Genomic DNA, 17,763 nt, shown 5'->3' with positions numbered 1-17,763 from the left:
AACAAACACAACAGTAATTAATATATGGAAATGAAGATTCTAATGTTGTTAAACCCACACTAATCCCAATATATATTAGTATTTTCCTAGCTTGTAGCAACATTTAATGCAAAATACTCACCATTCTGCAACACTGGAAGCACAAACCATCACCAAAGCAACATAAATCATGCAATTCTCTATTTCAACATATCCTATGGTTAGTTTGCGTACCATAGTTAATCATTTATTTGTTAGCCATGCAATTAGCATTTTAGTCCCACGTGTATTTCGTGTTTATTAAGGTGTAAATGATTGATTAGTATTTCCACTCCAAACTAATTAATACAAATTAATATTTAGAACGATTACGTTTTTAATTTCGTGCAAAATAGAGAAGGTATACAAAATGTTGCTTTACCTGCTCCATCAATAAGAATCCTAATAGAGAGGTCTCTAGTCAACAGATTCTAATGTTACTATTTTGCCATAAATGAACTATTGGTTTGTATGATTTTTTTAATCTAATTACTAGCCTGTAGGTCAGTTACCCAATTCCTGGTCCTCATTGGATAACTGAATGGGATCCCCTATATCTGACCCCTCTCGTCACGGTTCAAGATCCATCGGAGGTCCAAGTAAATGACTCTGAGGTGTAGTGCCTCAGAGGCCGCTCCTTCTCCTTCCTCGCGGCCAGAGCCTGGAACGCCCTTCCGCTCCACCTCAGTCAGACAACATCGCTCCCCATCTTCACAAGAAACCTCAAAACTTGGCTCTTCGACAGACCCCCTCCTTGATGGATTGGAGCCTGCACACCCCCTCCCCCCGCGCCTTGAGACCCTTAGGGGTGAGTAGTTGCACTCTACATACGCCTTGATTGGTTGATTTGATTGATTGAGTGCCTGGAGATACCAAGACCAAAGGTAAATGGGCTCAGTGGTGCTACAGCACCATTAGTAACATTCTTGGCTAGAAAGAAAGGCTGATTGCATTTGCCGCTTTCTCTCACAGATGCTGAAGCCAAATATTTGGTGGTGAAGTGGGAAGCTCTTGCATGTTATTAGCAATGAGACATCAATGTTTTTTTTTCCTTTGGCTCATACTGTTTTTCTTAAGAACACACCACAGACCACTGTTTTTTTGCATTTACTGCGAAGGATGTGGAAAGATCTACTCCCAGAATTGCCCAGTGGTTCCTCGGTGACAATTGGCCATAATTTCCTCACCACGACAATCCACTTTCAATTAACTTTATAAACTAAATAAAAGATTGAGACCTTTTAAACATGTTAATTCGTGACGTCCGGAAGACTTAAAAGTTGGATGTTTTTACTCCATTGCTCACGAATTGTAAAATGAACATTACAAGTAAAGAACCAATAATTTTGTGCGGTGCGTGGGAGGGTGGGGGGGGGGTCTCGGGGGTGTTGTTGATTAACCTTTCTATAAATCATCAGATTGATGGCCCATTTAGAACTATATACTTGCAGGGGACCCGTCGGACTGATGAGGGCGCTGTTCACTAGCAGCCACGGCCATAGCAGCAGCCACCTTTTAAATTCAGAGAGAGGCGTAGCCACAAACGAAAGGAGCGTACTGTATTTAAATGGCTGAAGTAGGCGAGGAGGACACGCTCAACAATGTGCCAGTGTATACTAATGAGGCAGCGCACGAGGCGCTCTGATAGCGATTTTGATTGGTTGTGCTGTTCACTGCAGGCGCGCTGGATTGGCTGCGGTTAAGCGGTGCGGATGCAGCTGTGCGGCCCCGGCTTCTTCTTTTTGACTTCGTCGGCTCGCTGGGAGGCCGAGACCATCGCGCGCCCTCTGAGCAGCATTGCCTCCCGCCGGTGCATGCATGCAGCAGCGGGCAACGCGGCAGGATGATGGTGATGGGCATGAACCTACAGGTGCTGGGCCTGGAGCTCTCCCTCTATCTGGAGCAGCAAGTCCGGTCGGGACTTTTCGGCTCTGGGGTGGTCTTGTCCTTGGTGCTGGGCTTCGGAGCCGCCTATGCCTACTATTACCTCAGCAACGTCGCCAAGGTGAGCTCTTGCCCACACCTGGGGATACGTATACTCGACTCGTTGCCCGGGTGGTGAGGGGGCGCGGGGAGGGGGGTCGTATTATGTATATGTATAGTATTATGGCAGAGATGGAGGCAGCACCGCTTAAATGAGATGACAGACGGGGCAGATGCGTTCAATCCAGCATGAGACAAAGCCATTTCCCCATTTTATCGGAATACATTTCAGAACAGCTGGGCAGGTCGTTGAAAGCTGGAACCTTGCTCTGGCTCAGCTCGAGGCGGTCTTGGACCGTTGCACACAAAATGAGCTTAACTTTCATTTGGCTTCTGTATGCCACAATCCTTAAACACAAAGAATTGAAAACAAAAGCAGTTATCTTTGATGTCAAAAGAAAAGAAAAAGTAAAGAGAAAAAAATATCCATCTAGAGTCTAAACTGCCCAATGTCACGTAGCGTATGATAGTAGTACGGTTGCGTGACCAAAAGCCCCTCGCAGGAGTCAGTTGATTGTGACAGTATTAGTGTAGTGTTATTGACTCATAACTGGAGGGAGTCACAGTGGGGTATCAGTCATGGGCGACAACTTCTGTGGGGCTTATAAAAGTGCACCAAGCCGCGGGTACTTCAAGGTAATATAGGTGTCAACAGCGAGGCTTTCTTAACAATTCAAAACAGGCGGTTGTTGCTGCTGTACAACGTGACAACAGCAGATATGGAGGTTGCATGCAGATGTGTTATGACACAGGGTTCGCACACCTAGGGTGTTTTTTTTGTAATGGGTAGTAAAAGTTTTGAACATGCTCTATTGTTTTAGAAGACTGTGAATGTCTACCGACTATCACTGGAATTCGATTTGGGAAAAAGGGGGTGGTGATGGACAGAGTTTCTGAATGATGCAGAATACTCTTACCAAGTCAAGAGATCATGGTTTTAATCCATCACCGTTTTTTAGCTCACTGCACCATCCCAGCTCAGAACCTGGCTACATGCAAATTAGTCTGTACCTGTCCCAGTGCATGATGGGAACAGGGCAAACCAAACTACCAAGCCAATTCTTATACTGGGAAGGAAACAAGCTTCCGGGGACCGGTTTCTGGCATCACAGCCTTCGTCGGCCCGGCTTGCCTGAATCCTGATGGTGCAATGAGCAAGGGACTCACGTCTGAGCATACCCTCCCACACTGAGTGTGGATAAAATCGATTTGGGAAAAAGGGGGTGGTGATGGACAGAGTTTCTGAATGATGCAGAATACTCTTACCAAGTCAAGAGATCATGGTTTTAATCCATCACCGTTTTTTAGCTCACTGCACCATCCCAGCTCAGAACCTGGCTACATGCAAATTAGTCTGTACCTGTCCCAGTGCATGATGGGAACAGGGCAAACCAAACTACCAAGCCAATTCTTATACTGGGAAGGAAACAAGCTTCCGGGGACCGGTTTCTGGCATCACAGCCTTCGTCGGCCCGGCTTGCCTGAATCCTGATGGTGCAATGAGCAAGGGACTCACGTCTGAGCATACCCTCCCACACTGAGTGTGGATAAAATCGATTTGGGAAAAAGGGGGTGGTGATGGACAGAGTTTCTGAATGATGCAGAATACTCTTACCAAGTCAAGAGATCATGGTTTTAATCCATCACCGTTTTTTAGCTCACTGCACCATCCCAGCTCAGAACCTGGCTACATGCAAATTAGTCTGTACCTGTCCCAGTGCATGATGGGAACAGGGCAAACCAAACTACCAAGCCAATTCTTATACTGGGAAGGAAACAAGCTTCCGGGGACCGGTTTCTGGCATCACAGCCTTCGTCGGCCCGGCTTGCCTGAATCCTGATGGTGCAATGAGCAAGGGACTCACGTCTGAGCATACCCTCCCACACTGAGTGTGGATAAAATCGATTTGGGAAAAAGGGGGTGGTGATGGACAGAGTTTCTGAATGATGCAGAATACTCTTACCAAGTCAAGAGATCATGGTTTTAATCCATCACCGTTTTTTAGCTCACTGCACCATCCCAGCTCAGAACCTGGCTACATGCAAATTAGTCTGTACCTGTCCCAGTGCATGATGGGAACAGGGCAAACCAAACTACCAAGCCAATTCTTATACTGGGAAGGAAACAAGCTTCCGGGGACCGGTTTCTGGCATCACAGCCTTCGTCGGCCCGGCTTGCCTGAATCCTGATGGTGCAATGAGCAAGGGACTCACGTCTGAGCATACCCTCCCACACTGAGTGTGGATAAAATCGATTTGGGAAAAAGGGGGTGGTGATGGACAGAGTTTCTGAATGATGCAGAATACTCTTACCAAGTCAAGAGATCATGGTTTTAATCCATCACCGTTTTTTAGCTCACTGCACCATCCCAGCTCAGAACCTGGCTACATGCAAATTAGTCTGTACCTGTCCCAGTGCATGATGGGAACAGGGCAAACCAAACTACCAAGCCAATTCTTATACTGGGAAGGAAACAAGCTTCCGGGGACCGGTTTCTGGCATCACAGCCTTCGTCGGCCCGGCTTGCCTGAATCCTGATGGTGCAATGAGCAAGGGACTCACGTCTGAGCATACCCTCCCACACTGAGTGTGGATAAAATCGATTTGGGAAAAAGGGGGTGGTGATGGACAGAGTTTCTGAATGATGCAGAATACTCTTACCAAGTCAAGAGATCATGGTTTTAATCCATCACCGTTTTTTAGCTCACTGCACCATCCCAGCTCAGAACCTGGCTACATGCAAATTAGTCTGTACCTGTCCCAGTGCATGATGGGAACAGGGCAAACCAAACTACCAAGCCAATTCTTATACTGGGAAGGAAACAAGCTTCCGGGGACCGGTTTCTGGCATCACAGCCTTCGTCGGCCCGGCTTGCCTGAATCCTGATGGTGCAATGAGCAAGGGACTCACGTCTGAGCATACCCTCCCACACTGAGTGTGGATAAAATGGTGATGGATTAAAACCATGATCTCTTGACTTGGTAAGAGTATTCTGCATCATTCAGAAACTCTGTCCATCACCACCCCCTTTTTCCCAAATCGATTTTATCCACACTCAGTGTGGGAGGGTATGCTCAGACGTGAGTCCCTTGCTCATTGCACCATCAGGATTCAGGCAAGCCGGGCCGACGAAGGCTGTGATGCCAGAAACCGGTCCCCGGAAGCTTGTTTCCTTCCCAGTATAAGAATTGGCTTGGTAGTTTGGTTTGCCCTGTTCCCATCATGCACTGGGACAGGCACAGACTAATTTGCATGTAGCCAGGTTCTGAGCTGGGATGGTGCAGTGAGCTAAAAAATGGTGATGGATTAAAACCATGATCTCTTGACTTGGTAAGAGTATTCTGCATCATTCAGAAACTCTGTCCATCACCACCCCCTTTTTCCCAAATCGATTTTATCCACACTCAGTGTGGGAGGGTATGCTCAGACGTGAGTCCCTTGCTCATTGCACCATCAGGATTCAGGCAAGCCGGGCCGACGAAGGCTGTGATGCCAGAAACCGGTCCCCGGAAGCTTGTTTCCTTCCCAGTATAAGAATTGGCTTGGTAGTTTGGTTTGCCCTGTTCCCATCATGCACTGGGACAGGCACAGACTAATTTGCATGTAGCCAGGTTCTGAGCTGGGATGGTGCAGTGAGCTAAAAAATGGTGATGGATTAAAACCATGATCTCTTGACTTGGTAAGAGTATTCTGCATCATTCAGAAACTCTGTCCATCACCACCCCCTTTTTCCCATATCACTGGAATTCGAACATCTGTGCTTGAAATGCAGGCACTGACATTTCACTGCTTGGTTGATTAATTCTGATTCCTTCAAAGAAAATCACAAACAAACTTGATTTTTTAAAACTCCAAACACAGAATTGGCATGACACCCTCTTAGCGTGGTTAAGGGAATCTCCCCCTAGCCCTGATTTAAACAACCTACCTACCTACTGCCACTCTCCCTCCAAGGAAAAGGAAATTTTCAAGAATTGGATAAGGTAGGCCCACTCACGTATTGTGACATGCTTCATCATTTGCCACCTCGTCACACCCTGGTGAGGTGATACTACCAGGGTGGAGTTTACCTCAGGGGGGCTGTCCTGAGGGAGTTCTTAGAAATGACTTATTTTCTCTGGATAAAATACTTGGATCGAGTTCATTGATTAAAAAGCCTTAGGATATATCACAAAGTATCATTTATTAGGGTGGTATCCTAAGCTTGAATAAAAAAATACCACAAGTTATTCATAGATGATGTACATGGTTACTCTGACCCTTATGTACTGCTGAGGTATCTTGCCAACATGTTTCTGCCTTTCCACTAGAGCCAACAGGTCACTGGCATTCCTCGGGGTGAATATATGTACCTCTACACTTATTTAATATTAGTTAGGAGTACCATAAAACACATATACCGAGGACCTACCTCTCTTCAGAATCTACTATCTAGTTGAGGCAGATAGAAAGCAAAGGTATGTGTAGCAGTGGTAGTAAAAGAACGAAAACTGAAAACCCCAATGGTCGAATTTCCATCTTGGTAATGTCCTAGGGAAGAGCATAATAACAATACTGCACATTAAAAATGACATTATAAAAAACATTAACAAATGTGACAAAGTGACATTTCTGCAGTTATTCATAACATGCATGCACAAGTGGCAATATATGGTCTCCGGGACACCCACCCCTGCCCACCGTGGCCAGCCTGAACAGATCAAAGGAGGGGGGCTGCGCAGCCCCCCTCCTGGAGCCATACATGGCTCTGAGGACCGTCACCATCCAGGGCAGGCTCCTGCTAAGTCAGGGGTGTCCACCCCTGGGAGATAGCTGTTTGCTTTTGCTTGGTGGGAACTGACAGCTCCCGCCAAGCAAACACTCCACTTCCAGCACGTGGGAGCTGTCAAACAGCTCACGCTTGCTGGAAGCAGAGGTTTCATCTCTTTCCCTGCCCGCAAACATGCGGGCACGGAAAGAGATGAAAGTATTTGTTTTGCATGCAGGGAGCTGCATTTCCAGCAGCTCCCTGTGTGGCAGAGCAATTCCGGCTCCTGCAGGAGGCAGGGAGCCAGATGGGACTGTAGGGGCCTTGAGACTCCCCACCGCTTTCTTAGGGGAAAAGAGCAGAAAGAAGCAAAATAAAGGTGAGAAACAAGCAGAAAGAGGCAGAATAAAGGTCCGCAAGGAGCAGAAAGAGGCAAGATAAAGGTGATAAACAAGCAGGCAGAGGCATAATAAAGGTGATAAATGATCAGAAAGAGGCAGAATAAAGGTCAGAAACGAGCATAAAGAGGCCAAATAAAGGTCAGCAATGATACAAAGAGGGAAGATAAAGTTGAGAAATGAGCAGAAAGAGGCAAAATAAAAGTCAGCAACGAGCAGAAAGAGGCAAAATAAAGGTGGGAAATTATCAGAAAGTAGGAGAATAAAGGTCAGAAACGAGCAGCAAGAGGTAGAATAAAGGTCAGTAATGAGCAGAAAGAGGTCAAATAAAGGTCAGAAACTAGCAGAAAGAGGCAAAATAAAGGTCAGGAGCGAGTAGAAAGAGTCAAAACAACGGGTAGAATGAGCAGAAACAGGCAATATAGACGCGAGAAACGAGCAGCAAGAGGCAAAGTAGAGGTCAGAAACGAGCAACAAGAGGTGGAACAATGGTGAGGAGCAAGGCAAACTAAGGGGCATAACCAACAGAAAGAGGCAACTTTGAGGGCAGTAACGAGCAGGGAAGATGCAGAGAAACGAGCAAAAAATGAGCAGAGGCGGCACAAAACTGAAGGCAGCAGAGGGTAGCGGACTGCAAGCAAGCTGGACAGGTAGACCGTCACAGGGGGAGCTGGCATGAGGACCTGGTCCCTTGGGCCCCCTACCTTTTCACCTTGCACCTTCTGACTGACCCACTCATACACTTATGTACCCACTCACACACCCGCTCACAGACCCACTGAGAGACTTACACACCAACTGACAGACGCACTCAGACACTCATGGACCCACTCACAGATCCATTCAAGCACTCATTCACCCATTGAGAGACTCATACACACTCGCAGAGCCACTCAGACTCTTAGACACTTACTCACACACTCATGCACCCACTCACAGACCCATTCAGACTTTCACACCCTTTCACAGATCCACTCAGACCCTCATGCACGCACTCACAGACTCACTCAGATACTCTAGCATGATCTCACAGACCCACTCAGACACTTATCCACCCACTCACAGACCCACTCAGGCATTCATGTTCCAATTTACAGACCCACTCAGAGACTCATGCACCCATTCACAGATCCACTCAGAGATTCACACACCAACTGACTAACCCACTCACTCACTCACTCACTCATTCACTCACTCACTCACTCACTCACTCACTCACTCACTCACTCACTCACTCACTGACACAACCACTCACAGACTCACTCAGACACTCATACACCCATTCACTCGCCTATTCAGACTCATCCATCCACTCACAGACGTTCAAAGACACTCATGCACCCACTCACAAACCCAGTCAGAGACTCACGCATTGAATCACAGACCTACTCAGACACTCATGCACCCACTCACAGACCCACTCAGATACATGCACTCACGCACTGATCCACACGGGTACTCCTTGGAGATAGAATAAAAAATGTAGAAATTCCTTGAATAAAAACCAAAGGTTACAGGGACGTTATAGTTAGGGTCAGATTTTACTTGTACAAAACCAGTGAAATTCAGCAGGTATAGTTACCTGAGCTAACTATGAATGACGCCCCGCAATGCAGTGCTTATGACCTCACATATAACATCACTCATGACATGTCAGTGACATTGTTGATGTCATCTCAAATGCATCACTGATGATATCACTGTTGACATCATCCAGTGAGTGTGCTTTGTAAAAGTTTCTGCGAGAAGGATAAGGGGGCAGGGACCCTGCCAGGGGCTTAAAATAAAAAAATTGCTACAAATTCACGGAGGATCCACGTTAAAATAAAAAAAAAGCGGACTCCCATGGTGGTTTGGTATACACCACTGGGTTGGGCCAGGTTCCAGGAGGTGTATTTAATTGTATACTTTGGAGAGGTGGGGTGCATGCAACCTCCCTCCCCAGGCCGATTTTGGCCCCGGGGCACCACCTCCCTGGGATTAGGCCATTATTGAAAAGGCAGAGGGAGTCTGGAAACCCACCCTCACTAGGCTATTTTTGGGCCCCGGGCCCGGTAGCTTCCGAAATGCGTAGAGGTGCTGTGCGGCCCCCCTCCCGGGCAGATTTCGCCCCCTGTGACCACCACCTAAGAAAAGGGAGAGGGGGGCTGGGCGGTTTACACCCCCCGGGACCAGCGATTGCCTTCTCCAGGCCATTTTCAACCCTGGTGACCAACGCCTCTCCTGGGCCAGGGCAATAAAGAAAAGGGGGAGGGGGCAGGCGGCACCCTCCTCTGCCGATTTCAGCCCCGGTTACCACCACCTACCAGGGCACGGCCAGGCAAAAGCAAAAGGAGGCCCCCCTCCTAGATCCATTAGTGGCCCTGGGTACCACCCTCCCTGGGGCTGGGACTTGCTATGTTCCGAGGTGCCCACCCTTGGGACATAGCAGTTTCCCTATACACACTGGTGGGGGCAGGGAAACCTCTATTTCCTCTCACTTGACAGGAGCAAAATTCAAGCTCCCGCCAAGCGTGAGTAAACAGTAAGTCCACTCCCAGCGGGCTGGAGCAGGAAAAATGCTCCTGCCCACTGGTAGCAGACTTTTATGCTGTTTCCCTGTCCGCTGTGAATCGGGCAGGCAAACAGATGATGACATTTGCCCCCCACAGGGAGCAGCATTTAAAGCTGTTCCTTGCGGGTGGGCTCAATCCCGGCTCCCGCAGGAGGTGAGGAGTTGACCAGGGGCCACAAGGGCATTGGGGCTCCGCTGCGGCTCAACAAAAAGCCAGGGGGTGTCTTGGATAGGGTCCAGGTGTACCCACCTTGTAATGGCCAGGCCCCAGGGATGGAGTCCTCGGGCCGAAATTGACCTGGGGAGGGGGCTGCTTGCCCCTCTTCATAATTTAAGGGATGGGACCCAAAGGATGAGATCTCCGGTGCCAAATACAGCCCGGGAAGTGGGGCCACATACTCCCTCCCCTAACAAAATGTGGCATTCCAATGGGGTGAGGTCCCCAGGGATGAAATCTGTCTGGGAAAGGGGACTGCGAGCCCCCCACCCAGGTTGAGTGCCTTTGGGGGGTTGGCCACTGAGCCTGGCCACATGCCAAGCTCTGTGGGCAACCCAAAGGCCATGCGCGACGTGGGGTTGGCTGCATGCTGGAGATTTCTCTCCTTTCCAAAGCCATGTGTGGCGTGGGGTTGGCTGCATGTGGTGGTTTGATCAACCCTCCGCTGTGCCTTCGGCCATGTGCGGCGGAGGTTGGATTAACGTATGGTAATTAAATATTTCTTTACATAAAAAAACAGAAATTCACTGAAAAACAGGGACGTTATAGTTAGGAAACTAAATTAAAAAAAACTTAGAAATCCACAAAAAAAACAAAGGTTACAGGGACGTTACAGTTAGGTTCACACTTAACACACACAAAACAAATTAAATTCAGCAATTATAGTTATGAGTAACTATAACTCAGGCACTAAGGTAACTATTACTCACGCATTACATCACTTGACATTTTCTATGACATCATTGATAATATCAGGGCAACATTTTTGGTAAAATTAAGAGAAAACTGTGCATGGTGGGGCGCAAGTTACCTTAGCATCCCAAAAATAAAGAAGGCCAGTTGGGGTGGCAGTAGTGCCCCCCCTTTAATCTGGGTCCTGGTCTTCCACTGTCTGGCCGACTGTTTCCGGAAGCCACATAACCCGACGCTTTAATTACGTGAGAAGAGTAAATCTGCGTTTAGTGTTATTTTCCAGCACAAGAATGCACCCTCCCTTCCAAAATGGACATGAAGATGCATTTTGTGCAATGAAACAGTGCTAAATGGAGTGGAGAATGACTCGCTTGTTCGCACTAAATGTGCTCTCTTGGTATATTAATTATGTACATAGGAGTAATTGCGTAATTATCTGCAATTCCGCATCAAAGAGTAACGCACATTCACCAAAATTACTCCATTGTAATCAAAATTCTGCCCAGACCTAGTTTTTATTACTGGTACGTATATGTAAATGGATGCAATTCATTTTTACATTGAAAATAACAATACACATTTCAAATATACAGCAGCCCTTGTCTTGAGATGAAAGTGTTGGGCCCCTTGTTTTTTTTTTTGCATGTGTTATGAAAAGCGTTCTAATGATTTGTGTCTTCTGTGAGAGAGTATGCATTGGCCTGTCTTTTATACACCCTTTCCTTATCCTCTGCAGAAGCCTCAGTTAGTGGCTAGTGGGGAGACCTTCTCCCAGTTCCTGAAGATGCATTGTCCAGTGGTGCTGGAAACCTACTACCCCACTCCCTGGTGCTGGAAAGGCAAGGCTCAGACTCTCATCCGGCCATTCATCATTTCCAGGCCTTGTGTGCATTATACCAAGTAGGTACATTAGCAGTAAGAACATTAGCAGCATTCATGACACGCTTGTCGGCTACCTGTGATAATCACCTTTTCATGTGACCATTCAATGGCAGTTGTTCAGTGGTACAAAGGACTGCCCTTCTGCCAACCAGCTCACACAATTTATTTCTGTTACAACATTAAGGTGTTTCTTAAACGCCTAAAATGTGCCATAGTTCCCACAAACTATTTGCGCAAATGTTCATAGAAGGTTTAAATCTTTCTTCTAAGAAAAGCAAAATGGGGTTTGGTAATACCTTTAATAAACACTTATTTGTTCTTCTTTGGTTTTAGTGCTGGTCTTAGTTGGGGGAACGGCTTTGGTATTGACTGTCAATAAAAGTACTCCTAAGTACTCCTAAGTGTTTTTGCTTTATCTGCGAGGGCATTTGAGATGTTAGTTTTCTCACCTGTCAGTGATGCAGAATACATAGTTTACAATCGTTTAAGCACATTATCAGTTAAAAACTGCACCGTAAATGGAAGAATCCAAAAATGTATAAAACATACATTATTTATTGATGCAATGCAAACACACATATAGGAGAGACATTTAAAAAAAAGCTGAAAGAAAAAAAATCATTAATCCACTATTTCCAAGGTAAAGCTAACATGCCATAGTTTTCCCTTATCAATTTGTCTATGAAAATAAAATACTTTGCATTGTGATGTGATGAAAGTCCTTAGCATGTCTTGGGAAAGTTATGTAGCTCTACTTTCTTCATTGTGTACTATCTCTATGGTTTTCCTCTTCTTAAACTTGACAATCTGCAGGTTCACACCACGAGGTGAGTGGTGGTGGCTGCAGTATAATTTGTAGTCCAGGAGACTGCTAGTGGATAATTGGCCCTCTCTGTTGAAGGTCCATCCATTTCCGCATTTCCATTCTGGCTTCCGCCTGGGGCACAGCACTAAATCAGTTCTGACTCACATAGTGGATGATGTGCTAAAAATGTTGGTTCACCTTGTTTCTCCAAAACCGAGCTCAAAGATTCTAGTCCCTATCTAAGACCACTCCTGTCACACTAGGGGTCCCACGGGGTTCCTCCCTCTCACCCACTCTCTTTAATTCAGTCATAGAGCCTCTAACTGAAATTCTGAGTTCATCCAACATTCACTATCATATGTACGCTGACGACACCCAACTTTACCTGAAAGTCTCCTCTCCTGAAGACATCAGATCTGTTAATATATCCAAGATGGCAACCGGAGCAGACAAGCTTTAAAGTGCTTTGACCCGGCCCGCCAAACAATCCTGAGTTTCTGTGCATTCCATGGCCACACTTCTACATGGGCGACCCGTAACGTGCAACCACTGGACCGAGCAACATAATCTGCAACTGCTGTGCGCTGGGCCGAGCGGGCTTTGCCCGCGGCGTCACCTCAGGTCTGGTGGTGAGGCCTGGCTGCAGAGACTGGAGGTGCCTGAAACCCGGGTGCGCACAAATCTGACGGCCCCCTCGGCGCGGCTGTGGAGCGAAGGGCCTGTGAACAGGGCCACAGGGAACACTCCTCCCGACGCTACGACTGTTAGGTAGCCTCCAACGGTAAGCGGGGTATCGGATGCCTGGGAAGGTGGCCCATCGCCATGGACACGGCAGCATTCGGATGGTGTGTTTCATCTGGACTCGTCGTTAGGTGGAGAGCCTGCCCGGAACCTTTAATGCAGGCATCACACTGTGGCGAACCTGGGTCCTGCGTTGCGGGTCCCGGGTAGCGGATCTCGAGGGGCCGGTGGTGCGTAGTGGCAGGTTTGGACCATGAACGGCAGGAGATACTCAGGTCTCCGGGTGAGGCTGGTGCGCCAGTGGGGGCCTAGGACCTGAAGTTGGCGGTGCTGCCGGAGACCTGCAGGAATTTACGCCGTGTGCATCATCCAGGATCTAACGAGCTGGTAGTGTGTTGCATTGGGTTCGGACCGTGAGCTCTGGAAACTGCTTGGGGACACTGGAATGTGATGATCCGGGGCCATTGGCGGGTGGCGCCAATCAGACATCAAATATCTGGCAAAGTAGTGCAACTGGCCTGTGTTTAGCGCGGGTGTGTCCACTCGGTACCCTGTGGACTGACGAGACACTGTTGTGGACCCGGGCCTCATGCCGAAGAGACCGCCTCGCTGCAGCTGCTCACAGGTATGATAAATAGGTGCTGTGAAGCGGATCATCGTCCGGGACCTCTGGGGCTGCCCTGGCGTAGCGCGCCCCAAGATTGAACACTACTCAATACAACAGCGTAGGGAATCCTGGTCCCTTGCCCTTGAGGCAGCAGCACACACTCCAAACGGCCCATACTGAACAGGGAAAGTCGGCTGTATGGGGAGGAGAGGTGAACCTGGACAGAGCTAGCGGACCGGGGATCACTTATCATACATAATAATAAATGCTACACAATATGCCTCATGGCACACGACCCCAAGTGGTGCTCAGGCGTGGTCATTTTCTCTCACCTCCCAGCAGTAAGGGTGCCCTCGGCTGTCATGGCGCCCTAAGACTCCGCAACGCCCTACAGATATAACGCCTCTCTGCCTGGTGAACGCCTTTCTTCTTGACCCACCTTCTTCCCTGCCTCCCCATCTGTATAATTAAAATGGACAGAACAAAACTGGATAAGCCTCAGACACAGGAGGGGGCCTCATCTGACCCAGCGAGCAGACCATTGGGATCTGCATCTACAGTGGGTCAACACTCGGAAGATACACCTCCACAAGCAGACCAAAACGACGCAATCATGGCTGCTATATTGGATGTTAAAACCACTCTGGACCCCAAGATAGACTCACTCTGCATTGAGGTCAGGCTCCTGAGGAAAGATCAAAAGCGCCTAAAAGAGGAGTTGAAAACTCTGAATCCACACTGGCGTCCCTGAGACCTGGTACGGTGGGATGGAGAAAGGAATTCAGTTGATATAAAAGAAGGTGGACTACCTATGCGAGCGAGTGGAGGACTAGGAAGGTAGATCGTGGAGAAACAACGTCTATATAGTGGGCCTCCCACAGCGGATGGAACTGTTCCTAGAGAAGAGGTTTGTTGAAACAATTTTACATGCAAACAGTCCAAGTTTTTCTCGGTGGAAAGGGCCCACAGAGTGCCCGGTGGCCCTCCCCACCCAGGGGCCTCACCACGCCCGGTGGTGGCCTGTCTTTTTAACTATCGTGACAGAGACCACATCCTTTGGGTCACAAGAGCTAGAGGTCCTTGGACGATTGAAAATGCTGCAATCCACATTTACCCAGATTACACTCTAGTGGTACAGCAGTGCAGGTCTTCCTTCCTCATAATAAAGAAAACTTTAAGCGAACATGGCATAAAGTATGTGCTGCAATTCCCGGCTACCCTGAGAATTCAACATGGTGACAAGCCCATCTTCTGTTCTACTACAGAGGCTGCATGGGAATGGATGGAACAAAATGTGTTGACGAACTCTCAAGAACAGGCCTCCACATCCCAGGGACAATGGCAGATGTAAAAATGTTGCGGGAGACGTTTCAGGCACCGACCACAGGGACCCACCAAGGAGCAAGCGGAGAAGGAGAGAGCACAAGCGGTAAAGAGCGCTGAACGGTAAGCAGCACTTCAGTCTGCCTCATCCTCTGGGTCCGACCCTGAGAATCCAATGTAGGACACTTCATCCCTAACAGACTCTCAAAGGGCAACCTTGGAAGCGGATGGTCTAGATATCAAGCCCCAGAAGGCAGTTGAGCTCATGTAGCAGGACTTATACAGGTTTGCCATCGTTGTATGCCATTGTGAGTACTACCCCGGGTTGGGCACTCTGACCCCCCCGCTTGAGCACACTTATATAGGCCAAGCTCAGACTCAGCGACGGCACTTATACAGGTGGGCATAATGTGGATATGACAGTGAACCTCATGCAAACCCAGCTCCCATACTTACTCATCACTCAATGTTGCCATTTTATGATTTGGTAGGTTCACGCATGCTTTTAAAATAATGCATTGCAGCTTAGTGCGGATGGATGGCTGACAGTTGGCGCAAGGGCCTGGGTGTGGAAGATGAGGAATGTTACTATTTATAAGGTCTAGTTATTGCCCAAATATAATTGCTGTCACTATGAATGGACTATATTGCTCCTACTTAGTGCAGTGCACATACACATGCACGGGATCGGTGTATGCATTATTACAGAGGCGGACCTTAGATCCCCACACCATCATTTTATTAGGCAAATGGCAGCACAAACAAATACTCCTACACTTCTAACTTGGAATGTTCATGGGTTGGCGAGCTGCGCCAAACGCCATCGGGTGTACCAATATCTAAGGAGGAGAGGGGTCAATATCGCACTTCTACAGGAAAAACACTTAACTGCACAGACAATTGCATCCATGCGTAAGAGATAGAGGGGCACAGTAGTGGGGTCTACAAACTCGGGCTATGCCAGGGGGACCTTGGACACCACTGGTGATACAATCCACCCGCACCGACCCGAACGGACGGTACACAATTTTAGAGGGGATATTTAATGGCCAAACAATAGTGCTAATTTCACTTTATGCCCCAAACTCAGGCCAAGCTCAGTTCCCTCAAACACTTACTCCGGTGTTGCTACAAAATCCCACTGTACCCACATATTGGGGAGCAATTTTAATTGCTTCCCCAACATGGCACTAGATAGTTCACGCCTGTCACTACTGGGCACTCTCTCACAACACCTACGGACCTGGTCCACTAGAATGCACTTATGATACATGGCGTAAATTACATCCCACACTTAGTGAATATTCACATTACTCTGGGCTTCAAGACCTGCACACTAGAATAGACCTGATACATTGTTCATCAGACGCTATAGGATTGACAACGCGCGCGGACAAGCTTCCCCCCACACTCTCCGATCATAATCCTCTGCAAATACAGTTGTTTTGCTGACCACTCAGATCCCGTATCCCAACATGGCATCTCCCTCTGGAAGCGCTCAAGGACACACCTTGCGAGCATCTCTAACACAAACTATCACAACTTACTTCCTAGACAATAAAGGTACGCCTCGAATGCTGGTAAAGAATGGGATGCTTTAAAAGTGGTCCACCGGAGACATATTGTAAAAACAGTATACGGGACACGCATGATACTCACAAAGGAATTGGAGGGACTGGAGACAGAAATCCGTTGTCATGAACGGCAGCTCTCTGAGAACTCACAGGCAGTACCTATACTAGCCCGAGACAGTCTATCTCACAAAGAGACGTTAGACAAGTTATGCGCATTGGATTATAAAAGATACCTGCCGAAAAAACACGCTGAGGGTGACAAGGCCGGCAGGACGCTGGCCTGGTTACTGAAGACAGACATGACCCACACACCAATCCCCACCATATATAACTCAGAGGGCCTCCTAGTCAATGCACAAGCTTAGACAAACGCAGCCTTCCAACAATACTATGCATCACTCTATAGCGCCCCCCGATGCACACTAAGACGGATACCAGCATTTTTAGAGCAAAAAGCTCTACCCCAAATCCCATCTAATTATTATGAAGCACTGGAAGCCCCCATCACAGATGCCGAAATAACAGAGGCTATAAGCCAGTTGGCAAGAGGGAAGACCCCAGGAGCAGATGGCTGGCCCCTAGAATTTTACGCTACATGTAGCACACAAATAGTCTCACACCTTCACTGTGTCTATCTGGGGACGCATACAAACGGGACAAGTTACCGTCCTCGATGTAAGAAGCAGTCCTGGTGGTGAGCCTGAAACCTGTCAGGGACACACTACAAAAGGGATCCTATCACCCATTGTTGCTACTAAACACAGATTACAAAATACCGGGCAGAGTAAAAGCCAACAGACTAACGGAGGTCAACATTTGTTAGTACATCCGGATCAAAACAGATTAATACCTGACAGAAATACTGACCTTAATTTACGACTCATTTTCCATTTGTTGGGACTGGGCACGTACATTGGGGGAGCTGGCGTGGATAGCCTCCTTAGATATTGAGAAGGCATTTGATACACTGGGCTGGGAATACCTGAACTCGGTGCTAGCAAGATATGGCATCGGCCCCAAATTCTTGAAATGGATTAGCTTACTGTATAGTGCGCCATAGGCCAGGGTAAAAACTGGCCATTTTATCTCAGTCCCGTTATATATCAGACGTGGCACCAGACAGGACTATCCCCTCTCACCTATTATCTTCGCCTTGGTGATGGAGCCCCTAGCATGTGCATTGAAAAGCCGTATAGTGGAGTGGGGCATCATAGAATAT

At 47.8% G+C, this 17,763-nt stretch overlaps 1 protein-coding gene across 2 annotated transcripts in view; it reads left to right on the top strand.

Annotated features, from left to right (window-relative positions):
- Window positions 1-1,650: 1,650 nt before the first annotated feature.
- The window catches only part of LOC146831464 (phospholipase ABHD3-like), a 455,115-nt gene continuing 439,002 nt past the window's right edge, over window positions 1,651-17,763 (top strand). For both annotated transcript variants that reach the window (XM_085605780.1, XM_085605779.1), the window contains exons 1-2: window positions 1,651-2,023; window positions 11,349-11,512. In XM_085605780.1, coding sequence (XP_085461906.1) covers window positions 1,862-2,023; window positions 11,349-11,512 — 326 coding nt within the window. In that variant the 5' untranslated portion in view covers window positions 1,651-1,861. The remainder of the gene's footprint in view (window positions 2,024-11,348; window positions 11,513-17,763) is intronic.

This window comes from Triturus cristatus, chromosome 5_1 (assembly GCF_964204655.1).
Source record: "Triturus cristatus chromosome 5_1, aTriCri1.1, whole genome shotgun sequence".
Taxonomy (NCBI): Eukaryota; Metazoa; Chordata; class Amphibia; order Caudata; family Salamandridae; genus Triturus; species Triturus cristatus.
This window is presented reverse-complemented; position numbering and strand designations above follow the sequence as displayed.